At 45.4% G+C, this 16220-nt stretch overlaps 1 protein-coding gene across 1 annotated transcript in view; it reads left to right on the forward strand.

Moving 5' to 3' along the window:
• The window catches only part of LOC138297073 (kinesin-like protein KIF28), a 783037-nt gene that overhangs the window by 537779 nt on the left and 229038 nt on the right, over positions 1–16220 (forward strand). Inside the window, exon 10 of the mRNA XM_069236578.1 lies at positions 9512–9633. Within this exon, the coding sequence (XP_069092679.1) occupies positions 9512–9633 (122 nt within the window). The remainder of the gene's footprint in view (positions 1–9511; positions 9634–16220) is intronic.

The raw sequence follows: 16220 nt of genomic DNA on the forward strand, positions 1-16220 counted from the left end.
GCACGCACCAGGGATCCAGATGTGGCACTGAACCAAGTGGTAAGAGTGAAAGAGAAGATTGTATTCTTCGTCTCCAGGGCTTTGAACGGCTCAGAAGAGAAGTAACTCATCCTAGAGTTCAAGGGCCTGGCATGTTTTTGGGTGTAAGAACATTTTAGGTTGTTTCTTTTGAAACTGATGTGGGTGGTGTGGTGAGGACAAAAGGCAGTTAATTTTTGCATTTATGTCAGGGTTCTGAGTGTACCATGTCACAATTGCTGGCGATTGCTATTCTTAGAGAATTGTAAGTTTAAAGTGGAATGTTTGCTTGGTTTAAGAAATAAAGCAGCAAATTGCTTTTTTCACATGCACCTAGAGAAGGTAGAAAACAAAGATATTGAAGCTGAGGCAGTTGGATATAAGAAATAGGAGGATTGTTCAAATAATGATTTTTGTAGGGAGGTTAAACAATTGATATTTTTTGGTTCACCTAGGAAGTGGGCGTGGTAGAAGTTGCTGTGGCATTTTGGAAGGTAAAGAAGGAATTGAGTGTTGAGAACTTGATTCTTTCAGAAGGCTTCAGGAGCAGCACTGATCATTTTGCTCATTTGGGCTATTTTTTGACAAATAATAGAGTCTGGTGATGCCACTGATGGCTAGGCATGGATTCGTTCGTGGACCAGAAAGTTAAACATAGTAGTTGTTGTGCAGCCACTGACAAAATACAGAATCAATCATTATCACCAAAGGAGTTACCCAGTAAGCCTCGGAACAAGCCGGCATTGGACTTCTTTGGATCAGTGCGTGGTTTGGGTTTGGATGGGCGATTTGTTTTTGTCTTAGTTAATTACCAACCCAGGTAGATTGCAGAAGGAATAATTGGTATTGTTGCTACTCAGGTTGATTTTTAAGAGAAGCTTATTTGGAAGAAGGACTATCTGAAATAATGATTGGATATAACATTATGCAACTGACGCTTTAACAGATGATAGACTTTTGCTGGAAATTTACTGTGAAACATATAATTGTAGTGTTGTATTGCTCAAGAGCAAACAAGTTAGTCAAAAGAATCAGCCGTATGATAAAATAATGTAGGCTCAGACATAATGGGGTAGCTGAAAATATAGCCATACAGCAGCTGTAACAGGAGTGTCCTTGTTTGTTTCCATTAAAAATGAATAGCATAAGGTGAGTGAGCATGTTTGTTTGGGTTGAAGGAGAACATCTCATGGAGTGGGAGAGAAAAACTAAAGAAAATATATAGAATTATATGTCTGCCCCAAAGCGATGAAAATAATTAATTGTTCTGTGGTTGGCCCAGGGAGAGCAGGCCAGGTCTTGCTAAATAATGGTGACTTTTATACCATTTGTGGATGAACTTCTTCTGTAAAAACTTTTCAATGAACAGCAAGCCAGCCCACAAGCCTCTCGTGCATTTGTGGTGCTCTACACTTCCTGAAGGTAGATAGCAGATTTTGTTTTAAAGTGACTACCAGCAAAATCATTAGTTTTTTTGGTGAAGTGTGAAACTACTCTGGTACCTGGACCTTTGGTCGTTAAACAGGAGATCATGTCTCATGCATTCCAAGACAGCCAAATTGCGGCTTTGCCTAAAAATGCCTACTATATCAGGCAGCTGCAACAGTGACCTTCCTGTTTTATCATTTTCTCACCAAATTCGAGTTTTCAAGTCTCCTGTTGCACATCAAACTTATTTCTCACAAAAATGTATAGTGCCTGAATGGCAGTAGTATGTCTTGTCTTTCTTTGTGGAGACCTTCATCAGACATCTCTTGTCAAAATGTTGCAGGGTCTTTTTTTAACAAAATGTTATTAAACATTTACAGTTACCTCGGCCAAAGCGGCCGGGGGGATATATATCATAAAGTTTGGAACAGTACAATAAACAAAATCCAAAAGTTGTCACCAATAAGTCGCAAGAGAGCATTTGCTCCATACAGATAGCGAAGAGAGAAGAGAATAACAGCAAAGTTGTATGTTGCATTAGGTAGTGGACAGCCCAGAAGTACGTTTTTCGTCATCTATGTCATTGGTGTGTTTATAGCACAGGAGCCATAGTGATGCCTGTATATTCTGCTCACCTCTGCCAGAATTTTTGATGCTTTTGAGGATAACATCTCTCCTGATAGACGGCTATCTCCATACACATGCAGAAGTCTAGTCTTTGTTTCCAGGCAGCAAGGGAGGGGACGCTATCAGCCTTTTTAAGCTTTGGCTATGTCCTGCTTGGCAATGGTGAGGCCCAGAAATAGTAATGCACATTTATATCTGTTACCACTGAAGCCCATTGTAATATGAAGGAGAATTATTTGGGGGTACAGGGGGATGGTCAACACCAGTACCTCCCCCAGGCACGCAGCAACCCCCCTCCAAAAAGGCACCAACCCTGTGCAGCTCCAGACTGTATGTAGGAAGGTGCCTTCTTCAGATTGGCAGTGCAAGTATGGCAGGGAGACTAAGAGTCCCATTCTCCATAGTCGGTGTCTTGTGTAACATGGCAGTGTCAGTATTTTGATTGTATGAGGTGAAGTCAAGCGGAAATGGCCGCCTCCCAGGGAGAACGCGCAGTGTCTGACCAGACATCATCATCCATCCGGCTGAGATCTGCCTCCTAGGCATCCCGGAGGGCCGAAAGGGTATATGTGCTATGGAGTACTAGGGATCAGTAGATCTGTGATATTTTGTGGGTTCTCAGTGGCACCAAAAGGAGATTCCCCTCCAGAGGATTATATTCAAGGAGTGAATCCAAGTTTCTGATATAGAGGGCAATAGAGTGTCTGAATTGGAGATATCTATGGAATTGGCTTTGATGTAGTTGAAATTATTTCTGGAAGTCTTGGATTGATTTAAGTACTGTGTCACATATTATGTCGCCCAAGGTGGTGATCCCTATAAGGTCCCATTTTCTGAAGCCCTCCAGACTGACTACCTGGGTCAACGTCTTGCCCTGCCAAAGTGGTGTCCTCTGCATCAATTGCCCCCACCAACCAATACGTCACAGGGTAGCTCGCCACAGCTGGCACACCACCTGTGTAGCCAGAGGCAGTGATGCTACCACAGGTGCTCCACAGAGGTAATCCAATAAGTGTGTGTACGGTCTTGATGATGATCATGCCGCCCACACTACCTCCCTGGTGCGGGTCACGACCAGTGGCCGACACCAGGGAGGGGGTTAATAAATCCTCGATTGCGTCGCACCCGAGGATTTATTATTTTTATTTTTTTCCCTGGGAGACACAGAAGCTCTTCCGTGTCTCCCCCCGCCCCCCACCCGCCCATTTGTGACGTCAGCACTCCGCGAGGCACGCTGACGTTGCAATGTTGATTTCCCCATGTGGCCGCTTCCTGCTCCAATGGGGAAAACGGCTCAAACGGCCTTCCCCACGTTCGGGAAGGCCTCGTAAGAAAGGGGAGAGTCTCCCCTTTCTTATGAGGCCTTCCTGAAAGGCCAGGAGGCCAGGAAACCTGAAAGTGTTTCCTGGCCCCGATCGCAGCACAGCTGCGATTGGGGGCCAGGAAACACTTTCAGGAAGGCCTCCCCTTTCTTACGAGGCCTTCTGAAAGTGTTTCCCGGCCCCCGATCGCAGCACAGCTGCAATCGGTGGCCAGGAAACACCACTAGATGCCAGGGATTTCACTTGGGGGGGTCAGCCCCCTCAGAAAACGATCACGCCCCCCAGGGGCTAACTTTATTATTTTTTTATTTTTTTTAAACCAAAAATAAAATAAATGGACAGGGGGTAGCCCGTGGGCAGGGCGACCCCCTGTGGGGGCAATATTTTTTATTAGTTGTTGTAGGGTTTCCCTGGGGGCCATTTCGGCCCGCAGTGAAACTGTACAACAACAAAAAAAAAAGTATATATATATATATATATATATATATATATATATATATATATATACAGATCTATATAGATATATCTATGTAGATATATCTACATAGATCTATCTATAGATATATCTATGTAGATAGATATATATATAGAGATAGATCTATATATATATATATATATATATATCTCACTTTTGTCAATACGTGTGTGGTTTCCCTGGGGGCTGTGATCGGCCCCCAGGAAAACCAGACCCACATATAAAAGTGATATATATCTATATATATCTATATATATCTATATATAGATTTGCCACCAGTTGTCTTGCAGTTGCAGCTTGCGTCTTCAAAGCAATGCACATACTTCAACTGACGCTTTTCAACTGTAGCTTTTAGGCAGCAATAAAAAAAAAGTCAAGTAAGTATTGTGATTATGTTTCTGCTACAAAAGGGTCAGACTTGTTTAGTGGCAGTTTTAGTGCCATAAAGAAGCGCAGAAGGTTTATATGCCTACTGCAAAGAGCAAATCTGTATTTTATGTAAATAGCTGAGTACATTAGTAAAGTCAGCCATTACCTGTGCTATAATACAAATGAAATGTATGTGCGGGGTGGAGGGCGGCTATGGAGAGAAAGGGCACTTTTGCTGGGTGGTAATGAGGGAATCCGAGGAGGAGGGAGTGGGAGCACCAATAATGATTGTTGGACTGGGCGCAGGAGGTGCTAAAAGACTGTGACGAATGGTATGTGACAAGGTGTTTTTTGAGTGTCTTGAAAGAACGTGCTGATTGAGGGAAGAAGCGCAGGTAAGGTGGCCTCTACTGTTGCACATATCTCACACACACCATCGATTTTGTGACTGTCTACGTAGGCTAGTGTTTTAGAGCAGTGATTCCCAACCTTTTGACTTCTGTGGACCCCCATCTTATCAATACTGGAGCCCGGGGACCCCCACTGACTCATTATTGGAATCCCGGGACCCCCACTAAGTCATTACTGATAGTTGGAACCTAATATTATTAAATTTTCTAAGCAGTCGCGGACCCCCTGAGGAGGCTTCGCGGACCCCCAGCGGCCCCCGGCCCACAGGTTGGGAACCACTGTTTTAGAGCAACAGTTTAGCCAATAGCAGAGATGGCATCTTGATGGATGACTGCTGCCGTCACTCGGGTTATAGAGGACAGCTCTGACATAGGATCAGAGACTGAGACATCAGATACTGAGACAGCATCTGAGGGATAGGACAATGGCACAGACTCTGGGAGTGATTTTTCAGTCGGAGGAGTCCCATTGGATAACTCCTCTTCCAGTACATTATGAGGGAGGTGATGAGGACAGTCCTGCTGTCCCTTCACAAGCAGTCTGTGCAACTGGGTAATAGTGGGTTAGCCCAACCCAGAGAGCAGGTGAATGCGGCGGCAAGCAGAGAGAGAGAGAGAGTGCTCTCTTGGGAGCTCCCCAATTTAGTTCAGCCCCAAATTCCACCGCCCAAATCGTATTGTGAAGACATCAAAATTATCTATCGCAAAACAACCTGGTTTTGTAAGGCAGGCACCTGTGTTTTTGGTCCTGGGTTCGGCGGCCATATAGAGAAACACACTAAACCCCAAAATTTCTGGAAACTAGACATTCGGGGGAGTCCACAGAGGTGTGACTTGTGTGGATTCCCCAAAGTTTTCTTACCCAGAATACCCTGCAAAGCTGAAATGTTGAATAAAAACTCTATTTTTCTCGCATTTCTGTCACACAAACTACAGGAATATGCTGGGATCCACAAAATTCCTACCACCCAGTGATTCCTCACCTGTCCTGATAAAAACACTACCCCGCTTGAGTGCCTACACCTAGTGCCTGCGTCAGGAATGGATCACCCCAGGGTCAACAGCTGCCTCATGTAAGGACCAACATTGACCGTTGTGTGATCTATTCCTGTCGCGGGCACCAGGCCTACCCACACAAGTGAGGTACCATTTTTATCGGGAGACTTGGGGGAATGCTGGGTGGAAGGAAATTTGTGGCTCCTCTCAGATTCCAGAACTTTCTGTCACCGAAATGAGAGGAAAAAGTGTTTTTTTGGCCACATTTTGATGTTTGCAAAGGATTCTGGGTAACAGAACCTGGTCAGAGCCCCACAAGTCACCCCATCTTGGATTCCCCTGGTTTTCTAGTTTTCAAAAATGCTCTGGTTTGCTAGGTTTACCCAGGTGCCGGCCGAGCTAGAGGCCAAAATCCACAGGTAGGCACTTTGCAAAAAACAGCTCTGTTTTCTGTAAAAAAATGGGATGTGTCCACGTTTGTGTTTTGGGGCATTTCCTGTGGCGGGCGCTAGGCCTACCCACACAAGTGAGGTATCATTTTTATCGGGAGACATGGGGGAACGCTGGGTGGAAGGAAATGTGTGGCTCCTCTCAGATTCCAGAACTTTCTGTCACCGAAATGTGAGGAAAATGTGTTATTTTAGCCACATTTTGAGGTTTGCAAAGGATTCTGGGTAACAGAACCTGGTCAGAACCCCACAAGTCATCCCATCTTGGATTCCCCTAGGTCTCTAGTTTTAAAAAATGCACAGGTTTGGTAGGTTTCCCTAGGTGCCGGCTGAGCTAGAGGCCAAAATCTACAGGTAGGCACTTTGCAAAAAACAGCTCTGTTTTCTGTCAAAAAATGGGATGTGTCCACGTTTGTGTTTTGGGGCATATCCTGTCGCGGGCGCTAGGCCTACCCACACAAGTGAGGTATCATTTTTATCGGGAGACTTGGGGGAACATAGAATAGCAAAACAAGTGTTATTGCCCCTTATCTTTCTCTACATTTTTTCCTTCCAAATATAAGAGAGTGTGTAAAAAAGACATGTATTTGAGAAATGCCCTGCAATTCACATGCTAGTATGGGCACCCCGGAAGTCAGAGATGTGCAAATAACCACTGCTCCTCAAAACCTTATCTTGAGCCCATTTTGGAAATGCAAAGGTTTTCTTGATACCTATTTTTCACTCTTCATATTTCAGCAAATGAATTGCTGTATACCCAGTATAGAATGAAAACCAACTGCAGGGTACAGCTCATTTATTGGCTCTGGGTACCTAGGGTTCTTGATGAACCTACAAGCCCTTTATATCCCCACAACCAGAAGAGTCCAGCAGACATAACGGTATATTGCTTTAAAAAATCTGACATCGCAGGAAAAAGTTACAGAGTGAAATATAAAGAAAAATGGCTGTTGTTTTCATCTCAATTTCAATATTTTTTTATTTCAGCTGTTATTTTCTGTAGGAAAACCTTGTATGATCTACACAAATGACCCCTTGCTGAATTTAGAATTTTGTCTAGTTTTCAGAAATGTTTAGCTTTCTGGGATCCAGCATTGGTTTCACACCCATTCCTGTCACTAACTGGAAGGAGGCTGAAAGAACCAAAAATAGTAAAAATGGGGTATGTCCCAGTAAAATGCCAAATTTGTGTTGAAAAATGTGGTGTTCTGATTCAAGTCTGCCCGTTCCTGAAAGGTGGGAAGATGGTGATTTTAGCACCAGAAACCCTTTGTTGATGCCATTTTTAGGGAAAAAACCACAAGCCTTCTTCGGCAGCCCTTTTTCCCCATTTTTTTGGAAAAAACGAAATTTTCACTGTATTTTGGCTAATTTCTTGGTCTCCTCCAGGGGAAACCACAAACTCTGGGTACCATTAGAATCCCTAGGATGTTGGAAAAAAAGGACGCAAATTTGGCGTGGAAGCTTATGTGGACAAAAAGTTATGAAGGCCTAAGTGCGAACTACCCCAAATAGCCAAAAAAGGGCTCAGCACTGGGGTGGGGAAACAGCCCAGCAGCTAAGGGGTTAAGTGTGCGCCAAAATAGTTGGAGTATATGTCTGCGGCTGCTATGCCCCCTATAAACGTGGATTGGAAGCATGTGGTTAAGGCAATGCGGCGGGCACCATTAATTCAGATGGATGCATGGGTCTCTATAAAAGTGCAATCTTTCAAATAAGCATTTTGGAGCAGTCAGGCTTTCACCAATCAAAAAGCACTGACCAGGAGCCGACTCCCCCAAAATCTTATTATTCTTGGGAACATCTGCAGTTCCACAGAGCCATTGAAACTTAGTTCTACAAACAATAGGCTGTTGATCTGTGTGTACATACGTAGCCCCATGAAACTGCCTGGTGGTGAATGATACCTTCATTAAGAATTGTTAACATATCATGTATAGGAAATGTAAATAAAAGAGTGCATTGCTTTTAACTTACAATTCCTCTTGTATGTAGACATTTAACATAAAACGGTTCAGAATACAGCTCATCTGCCCAAACAATTATAGTTTTGTCTGTTTCATCATCAGCCCCCACCCCCTTGAATAGGTTAGCCTGCAAGCAGTGGCAGTGGGTTACCAGGAAGATCCATAACACTGACCAGTCAGCCCCCATGACGCCACTTTGGAACTCTTCTGGCTGGCATATGTGTATATGTTATATCAGTGGTGGTTGGCTACAAATTACTTTTTAAATTATGAAATTCATGACAGTTCCTGAGGTCCAAGATATTTTTGAGCTAGGTTCCGGGTCAGTTTTCACAGTACATTAACTAGACTAAAGCTACTGAGAGCTCCTGGAGCGCACTCCATAAGGTCCTATGACAATGTACCACTGGGGTGACTGAAGGGGTAAGGCTTTCTCTATTCTCTATGTAGCCCTTTACAAATGCAAGATTTCGCTGAAAGAAGACCTCACTGAAGAGATCCTGTACAGGGAATACATCTTATATGTCAATATTTTGAGAAATGCCAGATTTACACTTGCACAGTTTAATTTGTTTGACTGCACTTACATGACTGCAGCCACGATACATAAGATTTATCCAGTGCAAGGTCTAGTTATCCACTGTTCTGTGGGATTAAATTTCATCCACCTGACCGGGGACTGCCCTGGGCACTAGGATATGTGAATACTGGCTTATCGTCATTTATACACTGGGGCAGACACTAGGTCGGACAATGCCAAAGCACCCAAAGGTGTTTCGGCTGGTTGTATCTGCTGGACCATGGGGAAACAAGATTAAGAAGAAAATGTTAGCATTAGCAGTAGAAGTGGCAGTCTTACATTTAGGTCCACGCCCAAAAGGGATTGTAAATTGAGTGGATACTTGCCTGAGTTGATGATGAATGTTTGTGACCTTCTCTACCTAGCTGAAGCTATGCTCCCACAGAATCATGTGTTTGAGATTGACGTCATGAATTTGTTGTTCTACAGTAGTTGTATTTCCTTCTTTTTCTGTTGATTTGAAATAGGTGCCCTCTGACACGTTGTCATGGCACAGTGTTTGCCACTACGTTAAAGAATGTAACTGAAAACACTGAACTATGTAGACATGTAAACTACACCTCGGATGCCTTTCCTAACCAATTACACTAGGAGACCCAGAACGCTAGATTTCCCGTTTCACTCCTTATTTTCACTGACATACTTTATTGGGTTATTTTATGGAAAACTTGAAAAAAAGACTTTAAAAACAGTAATATATTTTAGACTGGGTATAGTTAGTCCCGAAGGTTACAAACGCCTTCGTTTTTAGCAGTAGATGCATCTCCATTGAAAGATTTCCTTTCTTGTGCAAACAATTTCAATATTAGTTTGTTGTTGGATTCCTTCGGCCATGGAAATTCCCTAACTGCAAGATTTATCTATTTACAGAGGAATTGCGACGCTTGTTTACTGAAAATGAACTACGCATACAAGCCATTCAGATTACATGGGAACATCAGCTGGAAGAGGCAAGGAGGGAATGGGAACAGCAGTATGCTGCTATTACACAGGTAATGAATGGTGAACACCTCACTTACCCTTAATTTTAATGAATGTCGCCCAACTTAGTAATTGAAATTCCACATTATAATTGAACAGAAAATAAGCATTTCATTACTTTCTGTTGAATATCTAATGGACGCTACCCACACACACTCACATATGTGCTAGTTCAAGTAATTTTATTTTCATGATTTGGAGCTCCAAAGAGGTCCACATCGAAATGAAGGCATACAAAAAAGGGTATACATGCGTGATAAGAACCATAGGAGGACAATAAAACCACTTAGGGGGTCATTCCGATCCTGGCGGTTGTCTACCGCCAGGGCCGGGGACCGCAGATGCACCGCCAACAGGCTGGCGGTGCATCCATGGGCATTCTGACCGCGGCGGTACAGCCGCGGTCAGAAACGGGAAACCGGCGGTGTCCCGCCGGTTTCCTGCTGCCCTAGGGAATCCTCCATGGCGGCGCTGCAGGCAGCGCCGCCATGGGGATTCCGACCCCCTTCCCGTCAGCCTGGTTCTGGCGGTTTTGACCGCCAGAACCTGGCTGGCAGTAACGGGTGTCGTGGGGCCCCTGGGGGCCCCTGCAGTGCCCATGCCAATGGCATGGGCACTGCAGGGGCCCCCTAACAGGGCCCCACCAAGATTTTTAGTGTCTGCCAAGCAGACACTGAAAATCGCGACGGGTGCAACTGCACCCGTCGCACCCCTTCCACTCCGCCGGCTCCATTCGGAGCCGACATCCTCATGGAAGGGGGTTTCCCGCTGGGCTGCCGGGCGGCCTTCTAGCGGTCGCCCGCCAGCCTAGCGGGAAACTCAGAATTACCGCAGCGGTCTTTTGACCGCGCAGCGGTATTCTGACGGCGGGACTTTGGCGGGCGGCCTCCGCCGCCCGCCAAAGTCAGAATGACCCCCTTATTCATTTTGTTACAGACATGGCATACCTTAAAAGCGTGATTCATACTAAAAGTTCAATACAAATTGAAAAAACATTTTTAAAAAGTTAAAAGTTCGAAAGCAGATCATTTCATTTGGGGGATTAAACATAAATTACAAGGCCTCACTGGTAGTTTGCACAGACAAGTAAAAAAAGAGGTATTAACATTTTACAGCAGCACAGCAGCAGAGCAGGGCAAATAAATAAAACATTCTTTAAGTCTTGAACACCATTTCGACAAAGATTACATATGTTTGAAGATCCATGTCATTTAGAAGATAAAATATTTAAAGGCAATATACTTAATCGCGAAAGGGTCCAAAAACATCTAAGGCCATGGGGCATATTCCGTCTCACATAGGGCTGACCTTTTTTCATGGTTATGGAATTCATTAATGTTTGGAAGTTCCCTTAATTACTACAGGCATTACTGTCTAAGCAAAAGCTTAGATCATGCGAAACTTGATTTAGATAGACCTTTAATTAAGATAGTGAAAGCGAAGAAACTAAGCTTTGGTCCATCTCAAATTGATCTAAAGAAAATTTGAAGTTTCTAAAGAAAAAGGACTTTTTTTTCACTTCAAAAATTTCCTTAATTATGAGATTTCTCAAAGAGTCACCTTCGCTTCTCAAAAGGCAGGAAGCCCACTGGACGACTCCCACCAAACCTAGTGTAAAGGAGCTTTTAAAACCAAACTCCAGTCTTAAGGCAGCAGTCAACGCTAAGGTGTTACAAGACACTTAGGGCCAGATGTAGGAAAAAAAAAAATTGCGACTCGCAAAATGCGAGTCGCAAATCGAAATGCAGCCAAAACAACAGTGCCGAAATAGCGACTCGCACCCGGAGTCGCAACGCAGTGTGCGAGTCCGCCGATTGCGAGGTCGCTTTTTGCGACCGTGCAAAAAACGAACTTGCAATTTGCGAGTGGGAGTCGCAAATTGCGAGTTGCATGTAAATTGATTACTGGTGCTGCAGAACACTCCAGAAACCACTCCAGAACACTCTGGAAACACTTCCTGGCACATGATGATGACATCACAGCCAGGAAGTTTACTAATACACCTGGGAGGAGGGAGGACCACACCCTTTTATAACTGCTGAACTGCACACAGGAGAAACAGCAGCTGCCATGGAAGGAACTCCAAGGAAGAGAAAGCTGAAGTTCTCAGAGAGGGAGCTGGAGGTGCTGACAGACGAATGCTGTCAGCACTATGACAAATTATTTGGCAAGGCAGCCCTAAATGTGCCTGAAGCCACCAAGAAACAGCTGTGGCAGGACATCCAGGACAAAATAAATTCCCTGGGGGTGAGCCACAGGAGCATTGATGACATCAAAAAAAGGTGGTATGACCTCCGCTCCCGGACCAAGGAGAGGGTGGCTGAAAGGCTCCGGGAGATGAGAGGCACAGGAGGGGGACCATCGTCAGTGCCACCACCCACACCCCTGGAAGAAAGGGTGGAGGAAACCCTGGAGCAGGAGGCAGTATCCGGATTTGGGGACCTGGACACCTCAGAGCCCAGCACATCAACCGGTGAGTACCATGTGACATGCCTGTACCCCTATCAATGCCATACCCCCACCCACCATGTACACAGGGGCATGCTCAACCAAGATAGCTCCATTTCAGGGTAGCAAACACCAGAATGATGCATTATGGGAAATGTAGTCAAGTAGGCAGTTCATAGGCAAATGTTTATTAGGAAGTGTGCAACAGATAGTAGACACTGACAGTCTGTTCCCCATGTCCCACAGGTCTCCCACAAGACACCACCACTACTCAAATCAGCCAGCCCCATGAGGACACCTCAGGACCCGCCAGCACTCCCACCTGCACGGCCAACATCATCCCTGCAGTATCCACACCTGCTGCAACTGTACCCCAAGAGGCTGCGCCAGCAACAGGCAGGAGTGAGACCGTGGAACACACAGGGCAGCCACCGCTGCGCAGGCGACGCAGGTCCAGGACATCAGGGCTGCAGTCCGGTCAACAACCTCCCAGCACCAGTGAGGCACAGCTGCTGCATGGTCAGCGCCTACAAAATAGAATTTTAGGGAGGATTAGTGGTGTGCTGCACCGCTTCGTGCGCAATAACGAGGCCAGCATGCAGCAACTGAACTCCAGGATGGACATGATATGCACGAACACTGGGGACCTTGCCCTAGCCATGAGGGAACTGGCGGGAGGACTACTGGCCCAGGCCGAGGGTGGGCGGAGCAGGGACCGTCAGCTCCTGCACAGACTAAAAAGGATGGCTACATCCATCGGCAGGCTGGCTATGAACACCACAGGCCTGTCGAGGAGGACAGATGGGCTGCAGGTGGAAATGGGCCATTTCGCTGGGGATGTGGCTAGGGGCCTGGGACGTCTCACCCACGTCATTGACTTGATGGAGGCACAGCATCTGTCTAGGGGCACAGGGGAAACACCCCAGGACAGTGAGGAGGGCTCTACAGTGAGCAGTGTCTCTGCCACTGACAGTAGGGTGCTCAGGAGTACCAGGCAGAGCACAACAGAAGCACCAGGGACCAGCCAGGCTGGCAGGAGGGGCAGAAGGTCATAGAGATTACCCTGGTCCTGTTGAAGTGGCACATGACGTCAATGTGCCACATGCCTGGTTTGCATTTTCATGCCCATGGACATTCATTACTTGTATATAGTTCAATTTCTGCACTAATTTAATAGTTTATTTGTTCCACTTAACAAATGGTGTTTTTGGTCAATAGGTGAGTATGGTTGGAGTTGACACGTACCTTCCAAAGTATTGGTTTGTGATGTGTTCCCGTCTCAGTCTGCCTTGATTAACTATACTCCGATCCCCATGATGGCGATGTGGTTGTTCTTGCTCTTCATCATCAGGATCTGGGTCTGCAGGGGTGAGAGGTAGCCCACGTCGGGTGGCTATGTTGTGGAGGATGGCGCATGCAACCACAATTTTGAATGCTGTAATGGGGGTATACTGGAGGGCACCTCCACTGCGGTGGAGGCATCGGAATCTGGCTTTCAGGAGTCCAAAGGTGCGCTCTATGATGTTCCTGGTCCTCTTATGTGCATTGTTGTATCGCCTCTCACATTCATTGCTGGGTGTTAAAAACTGAGTCATAATCCATGGCCTTAGAGCATATGCACTGTCACCTGTTGGGCACAAAAAGTACACTGTTAGGAAGTCCTGATTGGTGTGCACAGTGACCTGTGTGTATGTCTGCAAGTTGTCTGTAGCTCTACCTGGGAGGTATCCATCGCCAAATTCCCCACGTTCCAGGCGTTGATGTATTCCACTATGCCTAAAAATGTATGAGTCATGGGTACTGCCTGGAAACTTAGCTACAATGTCAGGGATGATATAATGGGCGTCACAAACAACCTGAATATTCAGTGAGTGGGTACACTTTCTCTTGCGGAAAATATGTTCCAGGTTTGCAGGGGGGCATATTTGAATATGTGTCCCATCAACACATCCTATGACATGGGGAACGTTTGCAATCCTGTAAAAGTCCAGCTTGGTGCTGTTTATTTCTGCCTCATTCCTTGGTAGGTATATGAAGTGTGCCATGTGTGTGACTAATGCATCTAGGAATGCCCTGAGGAACCTTGACACTGCACTTTGGGATACCCCACCTGGCACAGCAATGACCCCCTGATAGCTCCCTGAGGCCAAGAGGTGCAGTGAGCATAGCACTTGCACATGCGTAGGGATGGCGCAGTCACGCAGAGTCTGGTGTTCTAGCTGTGGTTTCAGTAAATCAATTCATTCTAGTATGGCTGCGCTGCTAAGGCGATATTTATCGTATATCTCATCCTCAGTTTGCTGAAAAAGAGTCTGCCTTGTTCTATATATCTTCTCCTGTCTGTGGCCCCTCCTCCTCCTCTGCTGTGCAGCGTGGACTCTCCTCCTCACTGCTATCAGGTATATCTCCGCCATCTTGAGTAACCCAGATGCTTTCTGGGTCTCCTTTTATGCTTTGGTTATGGTTACCACCTGCTCTGAGTTAGTGGTAAATGGGACATGCAAACTGGGCTTTTTGCGACTAGTCGCAATTTGCGAGTTGCAATTGCATAAGCTTTGCGACTCGCAAATTGCGACTTGCTATTTGCGACTTGCTATTTGCGGGTCGCAAAATGGGGTCGCAATTTTTGCGAGTCGCAAACGGCTCGCTTCGCTTTTTGCAAGTCGGAAATGGGGTTTTTGAATCCCATTTCCGATTTTGCATTGTCGCAAATAGCGAATCGGGCCATTTGCGACTCGCAAAACTTTGCTACATCTGGCCCTAGTTTCCTTAATATCTGCCCTTCTATCCTGTTTAAAAAGCCCCATCTTGGCACATCGTTTAACTCCACTATGTACATTAAAGTGGCTTCGAAATTTAGCTTGATAAACAGATAAGACATGAGAAAAATATCTTCTGCCTACAGAATTATAAAATGCACCCAGCCTCGTGGCCTGAGGTTGTGCCTTACTAGCTATATTAAAAATATATGTAGTATAATTCAAAGTGCTACATGTTATTTTTCCTAAGAAAGTGTAAGAGTTAACCAATTTCAGTGTATGGGATCCTAGGGGCCAGATGTAGCAAAACTTGGTTATGCGACTCGGAAATTGCGACTCCGAGCGACTCGCAATTTCCAAGTCGCAAAACCATATGCAGAATGGTGTCTCAGACACCGTCTGCGAGTCGCTATGGGGTCGCAAAGACCCACCTCATTAATATTAATGAGGTGGGTCGCAAATTGCGGCCCTATAGCGACTATGGGCACTCACTAACATGGAGGCCTGCTGTAGTCAGCAGACCTCCATGTCCGTGACTGCTTGTCAATAAAGCAGTTTTTTTTTTTTAAGTGTAGCCCGTTTTCCTTAAAGGAAAACGAGCTGCACTTAAAAAAAAATCCGAAACCTTTTGTTTCGGAATTTTTTCAGGGCAGGTAGTAGGACCACTACCTGCCCTGAAAAAATATTTTGGGGTCCATTCACAAAGGGGAAGGGGTCCCATGGGGACCCCTTCCTATTTGCGAGTCGGAAATGCATTTTGCGAGTCGGTTCCGACTCGCAAAATGCATTTCTGCATAGGAAACTCCGGTTTGCGACTCGCAAACGGCAATTTTTGCTGTTTGCGAGTCGCAAACTGTTTCCTACATCTGGCCCCTAGATACAGAGAGTATTTGGCCTACTTGCAACCTTTCGTCCCATGAAATAATAAGACTTTACTTTTCGAGGAATTCATTTTCAAAAAGTGTGCTTTAGAATACTGCTGCAACACCGCTAGTCAGCCATTTAAACTTTATGGACTAGGTACACAATTGCAATATTGTCTGTATATAAAAGGCAGGATACTGACCGACCCCCAATACTAGGAGGAAAGCCTGTTCCTTTAGAGAGAACACCAGGCAAATCAAATATGTACAAGAAAAACAGCAATGGAGCAAGTAAGCACTCCTGCTTCAGATCATTTTTCATCGGGAACCTCTCAGATAGCCCCTGGCATTATAGAGAAAAGGTACAGAAGCACACAGTTGATTCCAGACAGTTCTGAGTAACACACAGTCTAGTAACATATCAGAAGTAGAGGTGAACAAAGGTCTTTTATTCTTCAAGTTTTTCTCCAGATCTTCGTATTCTGTTATAACACATCTATGAAATGGCACCCCATAGCAGGACTTGAC

Source organism: Pleurodeles waltl, chromosome 5, assembly GCF_031143425.1.
Source record: "Pleurodeles waltl isolate 20211129_DDA chromosome 5, aPleWal1.hap1.20221129, whole genome shotgun sequence".
NCBI classification, from domain to species: Eukaryota; Metazoa; Chordata; class Amphibia; order Caudata; family Salamandridae; genus Pleurodeles; species Pleurodeles waltl.